General features: G+C 40.5%; 1 protein-coding gene across 2 annotated transcripts in view; it reads left to right on the plus strand.

The window, feature by feature from the left end:
• Positions 1-27,000, plus strand: part of LOC150079033 (twitchin-like) — a 2,795,346-nt gene that overhangs the window by 2,400,594 nt on the left and 367,752 nt on the right. For both annotated transcript variants that reach the window (XM_090382361.1, XM_090382360.1), the window contains one exon: positions 3,574-3,615. In XM_090382361.1, the coding sequence (XP_090238487.1) occupies positions 3,574-3,615 (42 nt within the window). The remainder of the gene's footprint in view (positions 1-3,573; positions 3,616-27,000) is intronic.

Genomic DNA, 27,000 nt, shown 5'->3' on the forward strand with positions numbered 1-27,000 from the left:
TTCCACAACCCACATAATTCCAGCTATTGGTATTTTCGCAAATACAGTAACATCAAGGTTTTTCTACCCGTTTATGATATATTGCACTAACAGAAAAGCCCAGTAAACCAGAATGTGCAAATTGTTTTTATTGTTTTATGGTAATGACCTCCTGAAATGTGCTGTAGAAAAATATCACAAATGGGTTCAAAATTGATTCTTATAACATGATAACGATGAAAGTATAGTGCTTTTTAATGATTTGAATTGGTAATTAATATAATTTACATTATAAAAATAACCTTTTAGAGACATAAATAGCTTAATTATATAGCGAAAATTTCAACTTCCGAGGTCTTGGAACGAATAACTAAAAAACAATGTGTTATTGGGTTCACGTTACGATAGTTTCATTCTACTAAAATTAAAATTACAGTTGCTCAGAGCGAAACGGATACAAAAATATAGATTGTAACAGGTTTAGTAACAGGGAAATATACATATATTAGATTAGATACATAAAGCTTTCGGTTATCTAGTTAACCTTCTTCAGTTGATATGAAATGACAGTTAGAATGGAGGCGTGTACTGCCAATCTGGTACGTGAAGCGCGTGGCTAATTGTTTGAGGTTGAAGCCTGTGGTTGTGATGTATGTGGACGTGGCCAGCGCTTCTCAATGGACAGGATCGTTGCTTCGGTGATAGGGTGGACTTGACAACCACTCTACCTGTTCACTGAGGTATTGGGGCATTTGATGTTTAACGATTCCAACCAGGCGCGGCGCAGATAATGGCGGGACTTATCCACAATCACGACATCGTGGTGTGGGTCTATGTCGTGGTGGGTTGCCCAGACGTGCTCGGCAATAGCGGAGCGCTCCACATCCGCTAAGCGGATCGCTCTTTTGTGTTCGGAAAGGCATTTTCGAGCTCAGATAATGGCGGGACTTATCCACAATCACGACATCACGGTGTGGGTCTATGTCGTGGTGGGTTGCCCAGACGTGCTCGGCAATAGCTGAGTGCTCCACATCCGCTAAGCGGATCGCTCTTTTGTGTTCGGAAAGGCGTTTTCGAGCTCGAAAACGTCCGGGCAACCCACCACGACATAGACCCACACCGCGATGTCGTGATTGTGGATAAGTCCCGCCATTATCTGAGCTCGAAAACGCCTTTCCGAACACAAAAGAGCGATCCACTTAGCGGATGTGGAGCACTCAGCTATTTCCGAGCACGTCAGGGCAACCCACCACGACATAGACCCACACCGCGATCGTGATTGTGGATAAGTCCCGCCATTATCTGAGCTCGAAAAACGCCTTTCCGAACACAAAAGAGCGATCCGCTTTGCGGATGTGGAGCACTCAGCTATTGCCGAGCATGTCTGGGCAACCCACCACGACATAGACCCACACCACGATGTCGTGATTGTGGATAAGTCCCGCCATTATCTGCGCCGCGCCTGTTATCTAGTTAACCTTCTTCAGTTGATATTTCATATCAACTGAAGAAGGTTAACTAGATAACCGAAAGCTTTATGTATCTAATCTAATATATGTATATTTCCTGTTATTAAACCTGTTACAATCTATATTTTTGTATCCGTTTCGCTCTGAGCAACTGTAATTTTAATTTTAATTTTAGTAGAATGAATCCGGAGCGCATAGGCCTCTTTAATCAGATAGTTTCATGATGGTGTCTCTGGAATGGATTAATATCGTAAAGCAGGGTGGACTGTATTGTATAGCTACACACGTGGTTTGAAATGCGGCATTAATGAATGTTTAACATTCTTTTTTTTTTTTTGTAAATAATGTTCATACCTGATACTTGAAAAAAAAAAAAAAAAAAACTCATAAACCTGGGAACTGTATACCATTTAAAGTTTAAAAAGCACAGTAAAGCAAAAGAATGTCTTGCACCTAAAAAAACCTAAACAACAACATTAGCATTAGTAGAGGCATATGATGTAAGAAAGCATGTTTATGCAGCATCAGCCAAAAAAAAAAAAAAAACGCTCCCATTTCACCCCTCCATTCGTTCCAAATGCCTGTTCAGCTCAGCCATAAATTTATTTAGGCTATTAGCTTCCACACCAAAAGATGGAAGCCTGATCCACCAATCAACTACTCACTGGCTAAAGGCAAATTTCTGCACATCTATTCTACAAGTATCTTTCCTCGATTTGAAACTGTGCCCCCTCAGGTTCTTAGTTTGAGCAAGAGGAAGAATCCCATCAGTATTCAGCTTGCTCAATCCATTCAAGGCCTTGTACACCTCAATAAGATTACCTCGCAGGTGCCTACTCTCCAGGTGATGCAATTTGCAGAACTTAAGACTTTCTTGGTAAGAGGACCCCTTTGTTCCCCTCACCAAAATCTTGTTGCCCTTCTTTGTACTCATTCTAGCAACTCTACATCCTTCCTAAAATAAGGCCTCCAGACCTGTGCACAGTACTCAAGGTTTGGCCTTGTATAACGGGATAATCACCTCCCTGTCCCTGCTAGCAAAATTCCTATATATCATTGACAAGACTCATTGACCTGCCCTGGCAGCCCGTCTGCACAGCTCAGCAAACTTCATATTTGACTGCACAATTACCCCCCGGTCTTTTTCACTTTCCACTTCCCTGAGTGTAGTACTATACAGTTGGTACATTTCTCTGCGGTTATCGCTACCCATATGCAGTACTTTGCATTTGTCAATGTTAAACTGCAATCGCCACTTCTCAGCCCATTTGCCCAACTTATCTAGATCCAGTTGGAGTTGCATACTGCCTTTATACTTGGACATTAAACCTGATATACCTTCATTAGTATTATTATTCATTATTATTATTATTAGCCATATGGTGCAAGGACGCCTGAGGTTTATGCTGCACCAGCCAAAAAAAAAAAAAAAAAAAATTCTCCGACTTACCCTGAGAGAGAGAGAAAGAGTCAGAAGTAATAAGGAATCACTAAGAAAGAGAAGAATGATGATATCCAGCTCAGGACCCTGGGTTTGCCAAGCCCATACTCACCAGATGTGAGCCCCTGGAGTTACATCATTGATAAATATACAAAACAACAATGTGTCCAACACCAAACCCTGGGGAACTACACTAACAACATTTGCCCACAAAGAGCAGTGTCCATTGATTACCACTCTCTGTCATCTCCCACTTAACCATCCCTTTATCCATTTTAGCAACTTACCTGTAATGCCAGACCTCTCCAATTTGTACAGCAGTCTTTCATGTGCAACAGTATCAAAAGCTTTCCTGAAATCCAAGTATATGATATCAAAATTATTTTTGGCATTGAGTTCCTTTGTGACCACATCATAGTATCCAATCAAATTGGTCAGACAAGACCTCTCTTTAATAAACCCATGCTATGTCTTAACTATTACTGCAGTCTTGTCTAGATGATCCTGCAATGCTTCTTTAACCAGTGATTCCATTATTTTCCCCAGAACAACATCATACGTTCCTACATTACTTTTTTGTTTTTTCTATGTTTGCATTTATACATAAAGAATATGTTTAAACATTTTTTTTCATTTATTCTTGTATATATATTTGCATATTGATTACTGCTTTATTTCTTGTAGCAGCAGACAAGGATAAAGCTAGAAGAAGGCACTATCTAGGTGGTAAGAAAGTTTTAAAATTTTACCAAAAAAAAATAACAAATGAATTTAACCTTAAAAATGGGAATTATATTTGTATTTGACTGTTTTTTTCTAATTAAAAATGCCCCAGAATGTTTTCATGTTTTCAGTAACCCAACTTATCAGTAGCCCAACTTAAATACTATATGCAACTGAGTCCTTTCAGACACCTTTAGGATGTTGCTAACTCCTTTTGTGATGGAAATTTTCACACAGTGTTTGTTTACAGTTCTCCAGACCTGTAGTTCCCTAATATTTTGTCACTCAAGTCACACTTGAAATTTTAGCATTAGCATTAGCATTAGTAGAGGCATTTGATGCAAGAAAGCAAGCTTATGCAGCATCAGCCAAAAAAAAAAACCACTTCCACTTCACCCCTCTGTTCGTTCAAAATACCTGTCCAGCTGAGCCTTAAACTTATTTAGGCTATCAACTTCCACGACAAGGGATGGAAGTTTGTTCCACCAACCAACGACCCGCTGGCTAAAGGCAAATTTCCGCACGTCTATCCTACATCTGTCTTTCCTCAATTTGAATTTATGCCCTCTCAGGTGATTAAAAGATGCATATTCACAGTATACCTAAATACCAATTGCCATTTAACTCAATTGAGTTTTTCCTAACCTTTCAGCACACTTGAAAATTGTCGCAGCACACCTAGATCACAGAGTTAACTGAAATTTTGATTGCAAGCTGGGAGGGGGGATTCATTTAGAAACGAATACATTTATGTATTCGTTTCTAAATGAATGCATTAAAGTATTCCTCCTCCCTGCATCTTACAGGCTACCAATGCAGCCTTCAACAATTAATTTTAAATAATTTAAAGGAAATCAGAAAGGTAGTCAATTGCCAACAAAAATCAGGCTATATTAATTCTATATTAATTCATATTCACAAATACATATATATACTGTGCTGCCACTTTACTAGGTACACCTACTGACTAGCGTGTTGCGCCCCCTTTAGCTTTCAAAAAAGCCTGAAATTGTCTAGGCATGGATTGAACAAGATGCTGAAAACATTGTGCAGGAATGGAGCACCATGCAGACATGAGTGTGTCATGCAGTTCCTTGAGATTTGATGGAGGTGTAGGCCTGCATCGAACAGCCCTTTCCAGCTCATCCCAAAGATCTTCAATAGGATTGAGATCCGCAGACTGAGCGGGCCACTGTAGCAAAGAAAAGTCATTGTCATGTTCCTGGAACCATTCCATAGTGATTCGGGCTTTGTGCACCGGCGCATTATCTTGCTGGAAGTAACCATCTGACTGAGGATAAACTGTCAACATGAACAAATGCACTTGGTCAGCAATGATGTTTAGGTACAATGTTGCATTCAGACATGAATCTATGGGTATCAATGGACCCAATGTGTGCCAAGAAAACATTCCCCACACCATAACACTGCCCCTGCCACCTTGCACAGTAGTCGTTAGACACGACGGGTCCTTGGATTCGTGTGGTTTTTGCCAAATTCTGAGCCTTCCATTAACATGATGCACCAGGAACTTTGACTTGTCAGACCAAGCAACTGTTTTCCAATCCTCAATAGTCCAGTGCTGGTGTTGCTGTGCCCACATTGATAACAAAGATACGCGATGTGGCCATCAGCTGTTGTAGCCCATTTGCAACAAAGTGCGACTAATGTTCCATTGCATTATTTTGTTCTGCTCAGCAGGGTTGTATTCTGACGTGATGTATGACATTGTGGCCCTTCTGTTTGCTTGCACAATTCTAGCCATTCTCCTCTGACCTCTCTTATCAACAAGTGATTTTCTTCCACAGGAGTGCCGTTGAGAGGATGTTTTCTGTTCGTTGCACCATTCTTGATACACCCTTGAAACTGTGGTGCTTGAAAAGTTCAGGAGAACTGCCGTTTCAGAGATGCTTTTATCACGTCTTACACCTACTACCATGCCACGTTCGAAGTCCATTAGATCACTCCTTTTCCCCATTCTTGCTACAGTTTGCACACTTAACTGATACTAGAAAGGTTGTTCGCTGCATTTATATCCACAACTGTGGTCATGTGACTTGTCCACAGTTGTAGCACAAATGGGAAAAACCATTTGTGTGCACAGCAGGGGTGTACCTAATAAAGTGGCAGCACAGTGTAGATCTACATTGTTCCAAGGTCAAGTACATATCAATTAATGTGTCCATTTAAAAAGTATGAACTGTCTTGAAATTTTTCCGGTACATGCCTCCATCTTTTTTCTGTGTTTCCATCCAGTAGTAGACACAGTTTTAATAGATGGCACACAAAAATAAAACTAGCTTTGAAAATTGCAAGATGACATCTCACCCATCAGTCATTTTCCAGTTTTGGCTTCTAAAGCTGAAATTGAAGGAATTATCTAAATAATTTCTGATTCAAAAAGTGACAAAATCAAAGTGATACATAAAAAAGACATCAGGTTTCTTGAAAAGAAAATAAAAGTCTAAAGATCAGAGATCCACTTGGTGAGCACTGCAAAAGAGCATCCATATGGGAAAAGACTTTGAATATGTGGCTGTAGAGCTTGATAACCAGCCAACTTGGTAACCTCAATCACATCTCTTTACAGAGAGATTAAAATTATGGAGAAAGAGGTTTAGTCTAGATAAAAGGTTAAAGGTTACTGGAATAAATTGAGTCTACGGATAGTTCAGCTGAGAGATCAGGTCACTTCAAAAGATAGCTTGAATGTTTCAACTTGAAAGGGAAACACGCAGATAGTTTATTTTTCATTTTTGTTTTATTTGCTATTGCAGCAAAAACGTGGGGCTTCCTTGCAATATATAGCTAATACTAATATTAATAAATAGATGTAGAGAACAGCAAAAAATAAAAACTTTTTATTCTTTTTTCTGATTTAAAGAAAAAAAAAATTCTTGTTTAATTTTTGACAATAATTTTTTTTTTACTCTAATGCTGTGAGCTATACACTGATGTTCAAAGAAAGTGCATCATCCCTTAAAATTGTAATTTTCATCCGAATAACATAAGTATATGGCAATATTTCTTACAGATTGCATCAGATAAGATTGACACGCATAGGAGATGACATAATATTGCATCAGCTGTTACTTTCAGCCATATAACAACACTCTGCAAGAGTTGCAGTCATTCCCTACTTGTATCAGGATGGCGAGTTACATGCAGTTGATGCCACGAAGAAAGAGTGCTATATACGAAGAAAGAGTAGCTGCAGGCAGAGGTTAAGGTGATTCTTGCACTACTTCTATTAGAATAAGCAGCGCCGTGGAGCGAGGGGTGTTGGGGGTTTCAGGGACTGACGGCAGTCATCGTGAAACAGGTGGGTATATGGGATGTGTTAGGGTAACTAATAATAAGAATAGGTACATGTATACTTTCATGTATACCAATGCTAGAAGTATAGTAAATAAATTTTATGAATTTGAAGTGTTGGTCAAGACATCAAAGGTGGATATTGTTGGGATAGCAGAGATGTGGTGTCACAGAGATATAAGGAATGCAGAACTGGAATTTGAGGAGTACAATGTGTACAGATAGGATAGACAGGATAGGAAGGGAGGAGGCGTTATGCTGTAAAATAAGAAAAACATGAAATCAAAAGAAGTGCATCCAGTTGATATAGATAAACAGTGCACTGTTGAGTCAGTTTGGTGTGACATAAGCACTGTGAAAGCAAAAATAAGAGTAGGAGTGTGTTATAGGCCTAATGACTCGAATGAGTACAATGAACAATTGTACAGAGAAAGAGAGTGGGCTAGTAAATCAGAATGTCTTATAATGGGCAATTTTAACTTCCCAGATATTGACTGGAACTTGTGGGTTGGTTACACGCACACTAGTAAGATTTTTTGGATTTATTGGATGATTGTTTTCTGCAGCAGCATGTTCCAGACGTAACCGGAGAGAATAATACTCTTGATCTGGTTATCAGCAGTGATCATTCATGTATTAAGAATTTGCAGATAAAGGAACTACTAGGTGGCAGTGATCCCAGTGTACTGATGTGGGATTTACTTAAAGATATAATTACCATCAGGGGTAAAGGAAACGGTTTTTGCTTCCGTAAAGGTGAGTACAGCGGTCTCAGACAGTTTTTAAATTCTGTACAGTGGGATCAACTGACGATGTTACCAACAGTAAATTCTAAGTGGGAAGTATTCAAGGAATTAATCATGGATGCTACTAAAAGTTTCATACCTATTACGAAATATTGTTCAAGGTTTAGGCCTAAATGGTTATCAAATGAACTAATGAGACTCGTGACAGAGAAGAAAAATGCATGGGATGCATATAAATTATCAAGCGACTCAGAAGCCTATGGCAGATATAAGCTAGTCTGTAATCAGGTCACAAAGGAGGTTAGGCAGGCGAAGACAGATTATGAGAAAAAAGATGCTAAGAAAAAGAGCAAGGAGTAATTGTGCAGTCAGATATGACTTTTTCTGAGTAATGCAGACAAGCTGCCAGGGCAGGTAATGGGGTTTTGTCAATGATATATAGGAATTTTGTTAGCAGGGAAAAGGAGGTGATTGTTCCTCTGTATATGGCAATGGTCAGGCCATGCCTTGAGTACTGCATACAGGTCTAGAGGCCTCATTTTAGGAAGGATGTAGATTTGCTTGAGTGTGTACAGAGAAGGGCAACAAGATTGGTGAGGGGAATGAAGGGATCCTCTTACCAAGAGAGGCTTAAGTTCTGCAAATTGCAGTGGCTGGAGACTAGGCACCTGCACGGTGATCTGATTGAGGTGTATAAGGCCTTGAATGGGTTGATCATGCTGAATTCTGATGTGATCCTTCCACTTGTTCAGATTATGAACTTAAGGAGGCATAAATTCAAATTAAGAAAAGACAGATGTAGAATAGATGTGTGGAAATTTGCCTTTAGCCAGTGGGTGGTTAATTTCCTGAACAAACTTCCATCTGTCGTTGTGGAAGTTGATAAGTTAAATAAATTTAAGGAGGTACTGGACAGGCATTTGGAGGGAATGGTGTGATTTTTTTTTTTTTTTTTTTTTTTTGGCTGATGCTGCATAAGCTCATACACTTGCTTTCTTGCATCACATTCCACTACTACTACTACTACATGAGGAAGGATGTTTATTCCCATCATATTGCTTATAGAGTGTCTTGTAATCAGTCGACAGTGAGTAGATTTCTTTCCAAACTCAAGAATACTGGTTCTGCTGATAGGAAAAAAGGAACTGGATGCAAACAAGTCTCTATGCCAAAACAGGACTGCGTTTTGAAGCACTTATGCCTTAAAAACCATAAAGCTTTTTCATCTGAGCTGAAAAGAGAATGGAAAGAACATACAGGAGTGGTAGCGAGTGCAGTAGCAATCAGAAGATGCCTCTTCAAAAATGGACTTGTAGCCCGTCATCCTAAGAAGAAGCCCCTCATCACACAAAAAATGAAAAAGCCCCAATTAATTTGGTGTAAGGAGCATGTCAAATGGACCTCTGAGCAGCGGAAGTCAGTTATTTTCTCAGATGAGAAGAAATTCAACCTGCATGGCTCTGATGAGAGACAAATGATTCGCTGTAGATGTAGTGAAGAATACCATCCAGACTATATGGTGTCTACAATGAAATTCCTACCAACAAATGATATGGGGGTGCATTTCTTGCAGAGTAGGTCACCTGCAGTTTATAAAAGTTTCCGTAAATGCCAGTGGATACCTGGCTATATTGGAAGGCAAATTGCTGCCAACCATTTCAACCTGCCAAGTAACTGCATTTTTCAGGACGACTCTGTTCCTCGTCATCAGGCTAAAAGTGCAAGTAGGCACTTCTGTAGTTACTTTAGCTTCATTTTTGCATTAGAGGTTCGAAAAAATGGCTGGAAGAATGGTCCATTACAACTCTAATTGGCCAGGAAACAGCCCGGACCTGAATCCTATAGAGAACCATTGGCATTGTTTGGAATCTGCAGTTGCCAGAAAGAAACCAAAGACCCTTCGTGAACTTCAGAAAGCCATAATTCATGTTTGGTACCACAACCTATCAGTTGATTATCTTCAGAAATTGATCTTGTCAATGCCTTGACGGTGTGCTGCTGTCATCAGGGCCAGAGGCAGTTCAACTAAATATTAGTTTGCACCTGGTGAACTTTTCATTTTGTTTTCCGTTTAAAATGATAAACTGAAACAACTTGAGGGCTTCTGATAGCATTTCAGCCATAATTGTCGTGTGTTTACCAAAACTGTTGTATAAAGGTTGCAAATGCTCATTTTGGAATATTTTGAGAGCACCTGTCAAATATTACTTACCTTTGCCTTAATTAATAAATATCTTTTGTTTATATTTCTATTTGTGATGCTAGTAATGTAATGTACCATAGCGAAAAAGGGTTAGAAATGTGAAATTCCTAGGTGATGCACTTTCTTTGAACACCGGTGTATGTTTATATACAAAGTTTTCACTTTTTACAAAACTTTTAAAATTTCATAAAAATCTGGCTCCGTAATGTCCATCCCTACGAAAACTGATTACAGATAGCCCACACATCCTGGAAACTCATTTGTGAAAAAAGTAAAGAAACTGTAGCTGAAGCAATTGCCATATTTCTTGTGTTTCTTCAAAGTGGGTTGGGTTTTTGTTGACATTTTAATGGTTTTTCAATTACTTTTGTTTTTATTATCAGGGCAGATTTATGCACTGATGCATGATAATGCTTCCTGCCTCCCCAAGGGAAATAATTTGGAAGGATCCCCCTGTAAGAACTTGCCTGGATGGCACTATTTATTTTGTACCTTAGGTTCTGAATCATGTAATGTAGGTGGGGTTATATTTCTGTTTTGGGAAAAAAGTTTAAAAGTTACATTAAATTTAAAATTCATGTATCGGCTTTGGGCCATTTCCTGCCAGATGTAATTAAATATTTGCCTATCATTTTTTATTAAATGGTTTGTGAATATTGGATATTTTTTACATTTAATTTTATCTAATAGCAAATATAGTTTTCACAACAAAATGTAAACATAGCATGCAGCATGACTCTTAAGATGGCATCACTCGTGTGAGTCTTTTTTTTTTTTTTTTTTTTTTTGCTCATAGTCATTGTGGCATGCATTAGGAAATATAGGGAATATAATGAACTTAAGTTGAAACTTGTTCTTACTATTGCACAAGATTGAGGATTGAGAAAGCAAGTAGACAACCTGTAAAGTTTGAGGAGTGCATCAAACTCTTAATTTAACAGACTGCATTCACCAAAACACAGTCCCGTATTTAACAAATAGATATTTATTTACAGTATACCCAGTATAAAATAAAATATAAGTACAATTCAGTAGCTTTCGGAACTCGTGTCCCTTTATCAACTGACAAATTTGAATACATTACAAGCAAAGTGTGGCACGTTACTCATTCGTCATTGTTGTAGCACGGACGTGTGCTGCCTTGCGCCAGTGATCATCCATCAATAAAACGGTTGTCTCCAGGATTGGATGTATACGCATGCCTTTCTGGTGATTTAATGCCTTAGGGTTGTTTATTATGTTTAGTGACTCTAGCCATAGGCGGTGGCGAAAGTGTCGCGCGTGGTCCACTATCTCAAAGTCGCGCTTGGGGTCAAGATCGTGGTTGGTAGCCCAAAAATGTTCTGCAAGCGCGGACTGGTCAGTTTCGGCAAGCCGGATTGCTCTGTCGTGTTCCGTGAGGCGATCCTGGAGATGTCTCGATGTCTCACCTACGTAGCAACTGTTACAGGCCCTACAGGTGATACGGTACACTACATTGCTGCGTAAGACAGGTGTGACAGGGGTCTTCACACTGGAGACAAGTGAACGTAGGTTCCTACCTGGTAATTGCACACATTTGATGTTGTAACTTCTCAGGATCTTCGAGATACGTCCTGACACTCCTGGATAGTACGGAATGTAGGCGGACGATATGCCGACTTGCTTCGGAGGTCTTGGGTTGGAAGTAAGTTCTTGTGCCTGTAACAAGCATCTGTTTAGTACATGGGATGGATAACCGCATCTGGTTAGGTCCGCCTTCACACGGGAGATCTCGTTACGTCTAATTGTGTCGGTGCTGGAATGGCTCCAGGCCCTGGAGAACAGGGTGCGGGCAGTGCTATTGAGATGGCTTGGAGCGTGGCCGGACCCATAGTTGGTGAATTGACCGCACCACATGGGTTTGCGGTATACTGAGGTCTCTAGATGTGGGCCTACGCGATGCACTAGCACGTCCAGAAACGGGAGCGAACCGTCCACCTCTGATTCTACGGTAAACTTGATGAAATTGGATAGAGAGTTGAGGTATTCTAGTAGTACCGTTTCAGAACCACGTGGTATTATGGTAAAAATATCGTCGACATATCTACACCACGTTGTAATAGGTGTAGGTGGGTTCTGGTGTATCTGCTTCTCCAGATCTTCCATGGCGATGTTAGCTACTACGGAACTGACAGGGGCACCCATAGCAGTGCCATGTACTTGTTTGTAGAGTGAGTCTTCAAAGGTGAAGATGCTGCTAGAGAGGCATAGGTTGAGGGCAGTACAGATGTCATCAGTGGATAGTGACGTCCTGGATTGGAGGCTTAAGTCGCTCTCAAGGAGCCTTCTGGCGCAGTGCATGGCCTGTTGGACGGGAATCAAGGTGAATAAAGAAACCACATCAAATGATGCCATGACAGAGTTATCAGGGATTGAAATGTCCTTAATGGTGTTAATGAATTCACTGCTGTTTTTAACGGTGTGAGATGTATTACCTATAAGAGGCGAGAGGAGGCTCGCGATGTGTTTGGACAGTTCATACGTTGGGGCACTGCAGCAAGACACTATAGGTCTGAGAGGAATACCCGGTTTATGGATCTTTGGTAATCCGTAGAATTGCGGTAGTTGGCAGCCAGTAGCACGCAGAAGATGGTGAGTCGCGGTCGGGATCTTCTTATCTTTAAGCCATGCGTGGACAAGTTTATTAACATTTGCTTCCAGACGTTTCAAGACTTTAACGGGAGGATCAGGTAGAGGTTCATATACGTTAGGATCGAGTAATAGGGCCAAGGCTTTCTCTCGGTAGGCTGATCGGTCCAGCACAACAGTCCGGCGCCCTTTATCCGCAGGGAGTACAACGATGGAGTTGTCTTTTCTTATAGATGACAGGGCGGCACGTTGGCGGTGGTTGAGGTTTGAGCACGTTTTTCGAGTGTTGCGGAGGACTGCGGCAGTCTTGAATCGGATCTCGTTGGCAGTTTCTTCGGGAAGGTTGGTAATACTGGCTTCTATACCCATAGCGAGCTGTGTGATGGGATGACTTAAGCCTCCAATCCAGGACGTCACTATCCACTGATGACATCTGTACCGCCCTCAACCTATGCCTCTCTAGCAGCATCTTCACCTTTGAAGACTCACTCTACAAACAAGTACATGGCACTGCTATGGGTGCCCCTGTCAGTTCCGTAGTAGCTAACATCGCCATGGAAGATCTGGAGAAGCAGATACACCAGAACCCACCTACACCTATTACAACGTGGTGTAGATATGTCGACGATATTTTTACCATAATACCACGTGGTTCTGAAACGGTACTACTAGAATACCTCAACTCTCTATCCAATTTCATCAAGTTTACCGTAGAATCAGAGGTGGACGGTTCGCTCCCGTTTCTGGACGTGCTAGTGCATCGCGTAGGCCCACATCTAGAGACCTCAGTATACCGCAAAACCCATGTGGTGCGGTCAATTCACCAACTATGGGTCCGCCACGCTCCAAGCCATCTCAATAGCACTGCCCGCACCCTGTTCTCCAGGGCCTGGAGCCATTCCAGCACCGACACAATTAGACGTAACGAGATCTCCCCGTGTGAAGGCGGACCTAACCAGATGCGGTTATCCATCCCATGTACTAAACAGATGCTTGTTTACAGGCACAAGAACTTACTTCAACCCAAGACCTCTGAAGCAAGTCGGCATATCGTCCGCCTACATTCTGTACTATCCAGGAGTGTCAGGATGTATCTCGAAGATCCTGAGAAGTTACAACATCAAATGTGTGCAATTACCAGGTTAGGAACCTACGTTCACTTGTCTCCAGTGTGAAGACCCCTGTCACACCTGTCTTACGCAGCAATGTAGTGTACCGTATCACCTGTAGGGCCTGTAACAGTTGCTACGTAGGTGAGACATCGAGACGTCTCCAGGATCGCCTCACGGAACACGACAGAGCAATCCGGCTTGCCGAAACTGACCAGTCCGCTCTTGCAGAACATTTTTGGGCTACCAACCACGATCTTGACCCAAGCGCGACTTTGAGATAGTGGACCACGCGCGACACTTTCGCCTATGGCTAGAGTCACTAAACATAATAAACAACCCTAAGGCATTAAATCGCCAGAAAGGCATGCGTATACATCCAATCCTGGAGACAACCGTTTTATTGATGGATGATCACTGGCGCAAGGCAGCACACGTCCGTGCTACAACAATGACGAATGAGTAACGTGCCACACTTTGCTTGTAATGTATTCAAATTTGTCAGTTGATAAAGGGACACGAGTTCCGAAAGCTACTGAATTGTACTTATATTTTATTTTATACTGGGTATACTGTAAATAAATATCTATTTGTTAAACTATGGACCCCAGTACTCCAGGCCCATTTGTCACAGTCCCGTATACTTAGTATTAGTATTAGTATTAGTAACGGCCGCATGGTGCAAGAAAGCCTATGGCTTATGCTGCACCAGCCAAAAAAAATAAAAAATAAAAAAAATAAATCCGAACAAAACAATGATAAAAACAAAAAAATAAAAATAAATAACTAAATAATAATAATTAATAAAATAAAAAATAAATAAAAAGGAAATTAAACCTATCATCCTATGTGCTTCCCTTACCCGAAAGTACTATCCAGATGACCTTTGAATTTCCCAAACTCTCGGCCTCTACCACCCATGAAGGCAACTTATTCCAGTAATTTATAACTCGCTGGCTAAAATAGAACTTCCTGCAATCCAATCTAAACATTTCCCCCCGTAACTTGAATTTATGTCCCCTAGTTCTAGCATCATTTATATCTTGAAAATTTTGTCCTCATTCATTTTACTGATGCCTCTCAGAGCCTTAAACACCTCAATCAAATCTCCTCTAAGGTGTCTAGTTTCCAAACTCTGCAACCCACATATTCGAAGTCTTTCTTCATAAGGACGCCCTTTTGCCGATCTCACCAGGCGAGTTACCCTTCTTGCACCCTTTCAAGAAGCTCGATGTCTTTCTTCAGGTGAGGTCTCCATACTTGAACACAGTATTCCAAGTGTGGTCTAACATAAGCCTTATATAATGGGATTATCACGTCCCTATCTCTACTTGCAAAAGTTCGATAGATCATCGATAGGACACCATGGGCCTTCCTTGCAACCTGTTTACAATGCTCAGAGAATTTCATGTCTGACCGTATCGTAACACCCCAAGTCCCTTTCCTCCAGTACTGGGTTTAGTTGAACTCCACCAAGTGAATAAGTTTTTTTGGGATTACTGTTTCCCAGGTGTAATACCTTACACTTTGTTGGATTAAAGCACAGCTGCCATTTTTCTGACCATTCCTGAAGTCTATCTAGGTCTCTCTGAAGAAGCTCAGCTTGACAGTGATCATTAACTACTCTCCCAATTTTAAACATCATCTGCAAATTTAGACATCACGCCCTCTATCCCTTCATCAATGTCGTTTATGAAAATTAAAAACAACAGTGGTCCTAATACTGATCCTTGGGGAACCCCACTTCTTACATCAACCCAATCTGAGGAATAGCCATTTATCACAACCCTCTGCCTCCTGCCCTGAAGCCATCCTTCTATCCATCTAAGGATTTTCCCAGTGATTCCAACCTGTTCCAGCTTATAAAGCAAACCGCTCATGTGGGAACTGAGTCAAAAGCTTTGCTGAAATCTAAATAAACAATGTCGAAATTATTCCCTAAATCCAGCTCGTGAGTGACCCTTTCGAAATAGCGAACCAGATTTGTTAAACATGATTTTCCCTTTACGAAACCATGCTGAGTATCCTTGAGAATTTCAATTCGATCCAAATGATCCTGAATTCCACCCTTGATCATTGCCTCCATGATTTTCCCTACTACTGAAGTCAGACTGACAGGTCGATAATTTCCAACTTCACTTTTAGAGCCACCCTTATGTATGGGAGATACATTTGCACTTTCCAATCCAAGGGAATCTTCCCAGAGTCTAATGATGCTCGCATAATTAGCCTCAATGGTTCAATGCACTCGCTTGCCGCCTCTCTTAAGATTATAGGGTATATTGCATCAACTCCAGGAGCCTTACTGGTCTGTAGGCTCGAAAGTTTTTTCATTAAATAATCTTGCGAAATTTCAATATCATTAATTACATATTTTTTAACTTCGCTCCCACAATTTCCCTTTGCCACAAAAGGCTTTTCATTTGTAAATATCGATGCAAAATAACTGTTGAGTTCATCTGCAACGGCAGCTGGTGTATTTATTACTATCCCCTTTCCCTTACATAAAGGTCCGATCTGGTTTGTCCTGCTCTTCTTGGCATTTATATATGTGAAGAATTCTTTATCCCCCTCTTTGCTCTGTTTGCTAGTGATTTCTCATAAACTGCCTTTGCCTGTCGAACCTTTTCTGTGGCTCTATTACACATCACCTTGTAGCTGTTATAGCTTCAGTACTTTTATTGTTCTGTATCCTTTCCATGCCACCTTTTTCTGCTCAAGTAATGCGGCAACTTCACTAGTCATCCAACTTGGAACCCTCCTCGTGGAGTATTTTTTTAATGGTATATACGCATTCAAGGCATCTGTGATTAATGTTTTAAAAGCGTACCACAGTTCAGTCGTATTCATTCTCTGCGCGATATCTACCCAGTTAATAGAGGCCATGTAGTACCTTAAGGCATCATAATTTCCTTTTCTGAAATTAAAACCCATTCCTTTGCCTTTTACTTCTGCTACCTGCTACTTCATTCATATTGGACTCAGTGATGTAGCCGTCTCCATCTGATTATATTTAAAACATTTCAATTAACAATATAGCCAAGTTAATTCACAGATAATGAAGTAGCTGGCTTTGCTGTCATTTGTCAATACAGTTATCGGAAAGAACAGCAAAAATACCACATGAAACATTTTTGTTCTCTTTTATATCAAAGTTTCTTGTTTTTCACATGTCCTGTGCCCTTTACAAGAGTTAGCTTGTGGAGAATGCAAGGTAACAGGATTTTCCTTATCACCATCTACCATTAACCTGCTTTGTAGGCTATTGGTATCTTGAATCTCCAGAGAGAGTATCTGAGGGTTTTTAAGACTCTGAATAGGCTTTAGTCAGAGTTTTTGCTACCACAATATGACTTAACATAATTTCAAAATCTTCTGCTCCACACATCTGGTAAGTGCAATAAAATACAGTTGTTTTTTTATACCATAGTACAGAACTTTTCATAAAGTGAAGGAAGCCTTTTATGAGCACCTGGATAATGTGATCAACAGTACCCTTGAAAAGGAAGGAATAATCATCTGAGCAGACTCCAATGGACATGTAGGCCAGAGAACTCAAGGCTACCCTGGAGTCCATAACAGCTTTGGATGCGGTGAGTGCAATCCAGATGGAGAAAGGATCCTGGAGATGGCTATGGGTCATGGATTGTAGAGAGCTAATACCCAGTACATGAAGAGACCAACACCTTGTTACATACCATAGTGATATGCATAGTACCCAGGTCGACTACATGATTTTGAAAGCCAAAAATAAGAAATGGTGCCAAGACTGCAAAGTCATCCCAGGAGAAAGCTTATTCAATCAACACAGACTCCTGGTATGTGATCTCATTATTGAAGGAACGTTCCAAGGCTATCACAAGGAGTTTGAGGAGTGCATCAAATGGTTTAGGCTACAAGAACATGAGCCTAAACTGAGACTGCAGGAGCTGCTAGAGAAATCGAGGCGGATCCAAACCTGATGACTGTGGACCAAATATGGTACAAGGCCCAGATAGAGATTATGAAGGGAGGAGAAGAAATTCTAGGGAAGACCAAAGGAGGAAGAAAATGCATAGAGAAACCTGGTGGTGGAGTAAGAGGTTCAAAAGGCATTGAAGGACAAGAAGACAGCTTTTAAAGAATGGTAGAGAGGCAGAACTGATGAAAACAAGAACAGGTACAAGGAAAAGAAAAGACAAGCTAAACAGGCAGTATCTAAAGTCACGGACAGAGTTGTGTAAGGATGGTATAATAGTATGAACACTAAGGAAGGGGAATTGAAGCTATTCAAGATTTCGAGAACACTATTCAACAAACAAGTTTGTTATTTGTTATTTGATTTTTAGGAGCATTAGCAACTAAGGCCATATTACTCCGGGAATATGCGGTGATCATTCCCTGACCTTTTCCGCAACCTCCATATTTGGTGGTGACAGGCTCAAACCCCGATCTAATCAAGAAGCATGTGCTACACACTGCTTCCTGGCTATGGAGGCGCCTATTCAACAAACAGCAGGATATAAGAGCGATAATAGTAAAATATCAGACTCATAAGGTTCTTACGAAAAAAGAAGACATAAACAGGAGATGGAAAGAGTTTTTTGAAGGGATCATGAATAATAAAACATTTGCTGGAGAAGAACAGGAGCTAGATGGCCATAATGAGAATTTTGAGGATATAAAGGAGGAAGAAGTTTTGCTAGCATCGCATAGTATGAAGTCAGGGAAGGCAGCAGGGCCTGACATGATACCCATTGAAATTTTCAAGAGATTAGAACAGAGAGGAGTCCCATTTATTACGAGGCTAATGAATAAAATAATGAGAGCAGCCAAGATACAAGATACTTGGAGGCAGAGTCTTATAGTACCGATGTATAAAAGGAAAGGAGACATGCAAGACTGCAACAACTATAGACCCATCAAACTAATGAGCCAGAAATGAAATGATTAGAGAGGATTGTCGAAAGAAGACTGAGAGTTAAACTGCAAGACCAGATTACCAAGAACTAGCTTGGTTTTATGAAGGGGAGAAGCACTACCAATGGAATATTTATAGAAAGGGTCCTGCAAGAGAAGTGTAGGGAGAAAGAACAATCTCTCTACTTAATCTTCATAGACCTAGAAAAGGCTTATGACAGAGTATCTAGGAATCTTCTGTGGAAGTGTCTGAGGAAGAAGTGAGTTCCTGAGACCTATGTCAAGCTTATCCAGGATATGTACCAGGATAGTAGAACTAGAGTATGTAGTACAGCTGGAGTTAGTAATGCCTTAACTGTTAACGTTGGCTTACACCAGGGCTCTCCCTTTAGCCTGTTCCTATTCATCATCATAATGGAGAGACATTCAGAGCAATGGCTCTGACAATTTACTCTTTGCAAATGACATCATGCTTGGTGTCAAATTGCGAGAGAGAGAGTACAGAAGAAGCTAGAGCGATGGGTAGTAGTTCTAGAACGGGAAGGTCTAAAAGTCAACAGGAACAGGACGGAATACATGGAGTGCTTTGGCAACCAAGACTGCTCTCTCAGCATTGGTAATGTACAGCTTAATAGTGTTAACAACTATAAGTACTTTGGGTCGGTGCTAGACACAAATGGTAGCTGTGAGCAGGACATCCAATGTCGAATAAAATCTGGATAGACCAAGTGGTGGGAAATATCTGATTTTTTGGAAGACAAGAAGATGTCAACTAAACTGAAATCAAAAATTTACAAACAGGTGGGAAGGCTATGTATGATATATGGCTCCGAGTGCTGGGCTGTCAGAAGAAAAGAAGAATGTGCTTTAATGTCAACAGAACCAATAATGCTAAGGTGGAGTTTGGGAATAACCCTGAGAGATAGAAGGCAAAATGAAGATGTGAGACAGTAGATGAAAACTGCACCCATCAACTTGAAGATTAGGGGCACATCCATTGCTGTGAGTTTACCCACATTACCAAGCATGTGCTTAGCTGCCAAGTTCCAGGTCAAAGGAAAAGAGGCAGGCCGAAGATGACAATTGAGAGCAGAGTGCAGCAAGATATGCAGGAACTAGGGCTCACTCCAGCAGACTGTGCCAACCATACTAAGTGGAAGTGTTCCATCCATGTTGCTGACCTGTAACTGGGACAAACAGCATGGATAAAGTAAAGTAAGTAAGTAGTACACAACTTTTTATAACATTCTAGCAATTTTGGCAAATATGTGGTTTTTTTTTTTTTTTTGGTTTTTTCCAAGTTTAATAGACAATCGGATTTAGTAGACAGGGGCTTGAACCAAAGAGCATATGCTCATTGGTTCTACTCAAAGAGTGTGCTCTACTGCACTCCCATTCCTGACCACTCTGCTATGCAGACCTTATACCAATATAGTCTATTAAATTAAGGTTTTACTGTACACTTGTAGGAACTGGCAGTAACTTAAATATCCAATGCTATATACCAATATTGATGTTCTCTCAAATGATTCAGTAAAGGATTAGATAATTATGCACTGACTGCTTTGGTTTTCCAAATAAAGTAATTTTCAGGAATGACAATTCTTAGAAAAACTGAGAATGTTTACTGTAATGATAAAATTGATGAAGCCACTCACAAGTTATTGCTTCTTAAGGGATTGAAGAGTGCATAGCTATCCTTGGCTTAACCTAATTACTTAAAGAAAAAACTAAATGAGAACTCTCTCAAATAATATAACATCATTCTGGAGAAATTCCACAAGGTAAGTCAAAGGGTCCTTGTGTATGCAAATGTTTTCAAACATGAGAGGAGTTATGAAATCGTATCTGGCCCCTGTCATTGTAAGTCCTTATATTTGAGGAACTCTGCAAGGCTTATGGAAGAAAATTTCTCTCCGTGACCTAACTCTGATAACTGGAATAGGAGGGTGATAGAAGGAATTTATTTACTAAAGTTGTATTTCATATGAACAGAGGCAGCACAAGTCATTGCTAATGTCACAGAAGGGATATTACTTATTCATTCAGTGAAACTTCTAATTAGTGGCATAGGCCAAGGTTCTTATATTAATTTGAAATGTCTTATTCAATTATATTGCAAGTGGTTCTTATAATACTATTAGTGTGGCACCAGTATTTAAGGCATATTTGAGAGTTATGCAAATTTATGTACTTTGAAAAGTGGCAAGAAAATGGTCACTTTGCAGGTGCAGGTACATCAGATTTTCCTCTCGACGTGGGTACACCTGTACGTGGTAAGGGGACCTCCCAATGATGCTGCTGGTCTTCCAGATTAGCATCACTGGGATCCAACACCCATACCTTGGTTCCAGGGTTACATTACTGGAATCCAGCGTGTGCAGCCATGTGCCGTGACCCATGGAAACTCGGAAAGGAGGGTCGTGGTGGTTGAGGGGCCCAGCCTTAACACACCACTTTGGCCCCTGCTTTGACAAGATGAGTGATCCCAGACTGGCCCAACTGCGATCAATCGGTGGGTGGTACTTACTGCTAGGGTCAACTGTGTTCCAATAAGTCTCCTTCCCTTTGGTTCTGGTACAGGATCAAGGCTTATTGGAAAAGTGGGTACGATGCTTCTGAGCGAACGTGGCATCCCATTCGTGTACACAGCACCTGCTACTTCATGAGTGGGCATTCCCTTGTAGGGCTCTGTGGTGGGTCAGGTACATAAGGCAACTGAAATTTTCACTTTACTCCTATGAGTAATTTAAATCCTCTTTCTTCTGGGGGCCGCAACAAGGCCCCTATCTAATCAAAATAATAGCACGGAAAACACCTTCGTAAAAAGAGCCAGAACTGAGGACACACCACCATCAGTGACACCACACTTCCTCATTCTCCATTCCACCGGAGAGCAGTCATTAAACGACTGCATTCTGGCGACCTTTTTGTCTTAGCTTCAAACGCAAAACAGGTAGAAAAAATCCTGAACTCTACATCCATAGGGGGAATACCTATCACCATAAACCCCCACAAAACTCTGAATTCTTCACGAGGTGTCATATCAGAGTGGGACCTTCTTCATGTCCCTGAAGAAGAGATGCACTGAATTGAAAGATCAAGGAGTGACAGCTGTCAAGAGAATATCGATATGAAAGGATGGGAATCTCGTCCCTACCCGAGTTCTCATCCTCACATTCAACACCCCACAGCCTCCAAGTTCCATCAAGGCAGGCTCTCTAAACTGCCAGTAAGGATTTACATTCCAAACCCACTGAGGTGTTTTAGATGCCAAAAATACGGCCGCTCACAAACAGCTGCCTCTGCTTAACATGGTGCTAAAGACTACGAGAGCAAGGAATGTTCAGCTTCAAAACCGATCTGTGTCAATTGCCAAGGAGAGCACCCTGTCTAGAGAATGCCAGCGGTGGAAGGACGAAAAAGAAATTCAAAAAATAAAAACAGAGCTGATATCTCCTACCCAGAGGCCAGAAAACGTATCCAACCAATAAATAGCAGGAAACCTTCATATGCCCAGAAGGTTTCTGCTACGTGCGCTATCGGAACACAAACTGAGATGATTGTACCACCACAAGAGTCATTCACTCGAATTGCTCGCTATTTATTGCATTCACAAAAGCCCACACAAAAACCACAGTCAGCTGCCACTCCAATATCCATACCTCCTAGCGCTCCAGCACTACTAAAACCAAGTTTTCTGCTACGTGCGCTATCGGTACACAAACTGAGATGATTGTACCACCACAAGAGTCATTCACTCGAATTGCTCGCTATTTATTGCATTCACAAAAGCCCACACAAAAACCACAGTCAGCTGCCACTCCAATATCCATACCTCCTAGCGCTCCAGCACTACCAAAACCAAGTGGTAAAGAAAAGCCAAAAAGATTGGAAGAGCCACCCATAATACCAGAAACAATGGATGTAGAGGAAGAGGGAGGTACCGGTCGAATCAGTCTTGAAACTCTTTGCGGAGGAGGAAATTTCTGAGGGATATTCCTACGGGACACAGGACAGCATCCATACTTCTGCAAAAAAGATAAATCCAAGAGTGATAAAAGTAAGGCCTCAGCACCTCGGGAGTTGCCTGATGGACCCACCAAGCCAAAATAATGGCTAAATTCCTAAAATAGAATTGTTGTCGATTCCAGTGAAATACTGATGACATCAAGGCCCACCTGCAAAAGCACGAGCTGGTTTGCTTCTGCTTGCAGGAGACTTACCTAAAGGCAAATAATGACCCTACCATGCATAACATCAGAATTTTTCGTAAGGACAGAATTGCGGATGGTCCTGCTCATGGAGGAGTAGCTATCCTTATAGGCAACCAGACCCCAGTTCAGCCTGTGCTATTTACAACCAGCATAGAGGCTGTTGCAACTTGCCTTACAGTGTGTTTTTTGTTAACCATCTGCTCTATATATTTGCCACCGGGGACCGACATCTCCCAGGAAGACATTGATGATCTTGTAATGCAGCTGCCTCTCCCTTTCCTACTTTTTGAGGATTTTAATGGACATAACACCCTGTGAGGTAGTGCTAGCAACAATAGAAGGGGACAAGTCATAGAGAATATGCTAAATGACAATGACCTCTCCCTTCTAAATGTGGGAACAAACACTTTCTTCCAAATGCCTACCCATAGTTTTCTGCCATTGATCTTTCTATCTGCTCCCCTTCTCTACTCCCTTCACTTACTTGGGAAGTGGAGGAGAATCCATATGGAAGTGATCACTTTCCTATGATAACCTGCTTACACAGTGGCAGACAGTGTCTTCCTTCCAGGTTACCATGGTGGAAGACTGCTCAGACTGACTGGAATGCCTTCCAACATCAGGCAAATGTTGACCTTAATGCAGTCAGTCAGGAGCCTATTAATGATGCAGTTGTGTACATCACAGGAAGTATTTTCCAAACAGCTGCCAATGCCATTCTGAAAACATCTACCCAGTTTCCACCTTTTCCCAAACCATAGTGGAATCCACAATGCACAGCAGGAAAAAAGGCTCAAAACAGAGCCTGGGGGATATTCTGCCGATATCCTACCACGGTCAGTCTAATAGTCTTTAAAACAGACCCGAGCCAAAGCACGTTACATTCGCCGTCAGAGCCAAAAGGAATCATGGATCCGTTTTACCTCATCTATTAACAAGTCCACCAGCACTGAGGTGGTCTGGGATAAAATCCGGAAAATGAAGGGAAAAAATACATCTCATCGTTCATCAGTCCTGGAATATAATGGATGCACTATTGCAGAGCCAATGTACTCATGGGGCCATATTTTCGAACATATTTGCGGCATCTTCCTGTTCCCCAGAGTTTCTGGTTTTGAAACATAATATTGAAAAAGCAGCACTTAATTTCACATCAAAGGGTCTTTATCCCTATAACGGGCCATTTACTGTACAGTAATTGAAAAGAGCTCATCGTTTCTAAGGCAAGTGCCGTTAGACCAGGTGGCATCCATTATGAAATGATTAAGCATCTTTCACCAAAATCTATGAATCACTTGCTCCTTGTATATAACAGAATCTTTACTGAAGAGCAGTTTCTGGATGCCTGGTGCAAGGCAATCGCTCTTGCCTTTGTCAAGCCAGAAAAGGATCCTAAATTTCCTACTAATTACCGTCCTATCATTCTGACTAGCCTTCTGTGCAAAATCCTGGAGAGAATGGTTAATTTTCGTTTAATATGGTATCTAGAATCAAATGACCTCTCCAGCATCCAGTGCGGCTTCTGAAAACACAGATCAACTCATGATCACTTAATTAGACTGGAGACATCCATTAGGGATGCTTTCCTAAAAAGGGAACGTTTGGTGTCGGTATTCTTTGACATGGAGAAAGCATATGACACAACTTGGAGATTCGGCATCTTAAAAGATTTGCATAGCTTCTGTCTTAGAGAGCATCTCTCTATTTTTATTAAAAACTTTTTAGTCAACCAGTCTTTCCAAGTTCATATAGGATCCTCACTCTCTTGTTCCTTTTACCAAGAGGAGGGAGTACCACAAGGATCAATATTAAGTGTTACGCTTTTCACCATCAAAGTAAATTCCATCACAGAACAACTTCCTCCAACTGTAAATAGCACCCTCTATGTTGATGACTTTAGCATATTTTGTCAGTCATGCAACATGAGAGTTATTGAAAGACAACTGCAACAAGCTATTAATTGTCTTAATTCCTGGGCACTTGCTAATGGATTCAGGTTCTTGCCACAGAAGACCGTTTGCATACACTTTTGTTGGAAGCATAATCTTCATCCTGAACCTGAATTAAGGCTCAGACAAAATGCTATTCCAGTAGTGTCAGACACAAAATTCTTGGGACTCGTGTTTGATAAGAAGTTGACCTTTCTAGAACATATTCATTAACTCCATACAGAGTGCACGAGAGGACTAAATATTCTTCATTCTCTGTCCTTGATGCATTGGGGAGCAGACTGGTACACCTTACTGTGTATCTATCATGCATTTGTACGATCCAAACTAGATTACAGATTCCAGGTGTACTCTTCAGCCAGAGACAGTGTTCTTTGATGGCTGGACCCTGTCCATCATCAGGCAATCTGCATCACTACTGGAGCATTTAGAACATCTCCTGTTCAGAGCTTATACATTGAAGCAAATGAACAGCCACTCTCCTTTGACGTAAGCAGTTTTCTTTAACATATGCTTTTAAACTGAAATCCATGCCAGACCATCCTATGTGGACACCCATTTTTGAGCCATGTTGGGAAAATTTGTACAATGCCCATCAGACTGCCAACTGCCCTTTTGGTATTCGTATTCCAGAGCTACTCAAAGAGTTTAATATCACAGTAGACAAGGTTGCATAAACACCAAAGTAAACCCTTCCACCCTGGCATGCTCATTTTCCATCATGCGACTTTCCCTTAAAAACTGGGTAAAGTCTGAAACTCCATCATCTGTCTACCTCCAGCTCTATTCAGTACACTGAGCCGAATACTCCGACTTCCTGCCAGTTTACACTGATGGCTCGAAGTCAGAATCGTGTGTAGGATCTACAGCTGTCTTTCTAGACACTATTATGTCTCAGCAGATTCTTCCTGAGTCTACCATATACACTGCAGAGCTCCATGCTATAGAGTTAGCCTTGGATCATATTAGAACTAGTCAATACCAAAGGTCAATAATATATTCCAATTCTTTGAATATATTACAGGCTTTATTATCTTTTAGACACAACTCTCATCCAATTCTCTGTTGAGTTCAGCAGAAGATACATTCTCTTTATGAACACAAGTTTGAAATTTGCTTCTGCTGGATTCCTAGCCAAATTGGGATTAGGAGAATGAATGACATGGCAGCCAAATCAGCAGCTCCCACTGATAATCTTTGCTTGTCAGTCCCCTATACAGACTACAGGCAAATAATACACAAGATATACTCTCAATGGCAAGAACTATGGCATAGAGAAAGAACAAATAAATTATACCAGATAAAGCCTGTAATAGAAATATGGCAGTCCAGTCTGCGCCAGAATTGTAGCGAGGAAGTTGTTTTTGCTCAACTCCGCATAGGACACAGTCATCTAACACATAGGTTCCTGCTGAGGGCAGACGATCCTCCCATGTGTGAGTCTTGTGACACCATTTTATAAATTAAGCATATTGTAATAGATTGCGTTAATTTTACCCATGTTCGCAATATATATTTTACCGCTTTTACTAATCTGAGTCAGATTTTATCAAACAAATTAGATAATTTATTTTTAAAATTATACTGCTTCTATATATATATATATATATATATATATATATAAGATGAGATAATCTTTTTAAAGGTTATCATAGAGATTTATAGTTAAGACACTAAGCCACTCCATTTTTAATTACATTAAATGGAACAATGCAAAAAAAAAATTAGGTGTACTTGAAGTATACAATTAACTGTTTATTTCACAAGTTTTCCAGTACTTGATTTCCTTCAGTAGGAAATTGCCAAGAAAAAATATTAGTACTCATAAACCATTCACATGACATGAAAAGTATAAAGTATACAAATAAAAAATGTTCATTGAACACTAGCTGCTCAGAAATTGCCATGGATAAACAGAGCTCATAAACAACAATTAATCCATCCACACAATATGAAAAGTTCACACGGGACAAATGTTTGTCAAATTAATCAGTCATGTCTGGCACAAAACTTACAGTACTCAACCAATTAAAAAAAGAAGTCTTAAGTCACATAACAAGAAACAATATGTGGAATCCATTACATGTGTTATTTGTTTGTTTGTTTACATGTAGACAAAATCTCTGAATTTCATCCCCACCTTGCTTTTTGTATACCAACTCACTCTAATCATATTGCAGTAATCCTTCAGTGTTTAATATTGTATAGTTAAGTTTAAAAAATTCTTAAATTCTTCTCTTGAGTTTTTTTTATTTGCTTTTGTGTGTGTATGCTTCTATCATGTTAAAATAGAAAAGGGTTGTCCATTCTATTGAACAAAAACTTGAAATGATCAGAGAG

This window comes from Mastigoproctus giganteus, chromosome 10, assembly GCF_048544385.1.
Source record: "Mastigoproctus giganteus isolate SK-2022 chromosome 10, ASM4854438v1, whole genome shotgun sequence".
In the NCBI taxonomy this organism is placed as follows: Eukaryota; Metazoa; Arthropoda; class Arachnida; order Uropygi; family Thelyphonidae; genus Mastigoproctus; species Mastigoproctus giganteus.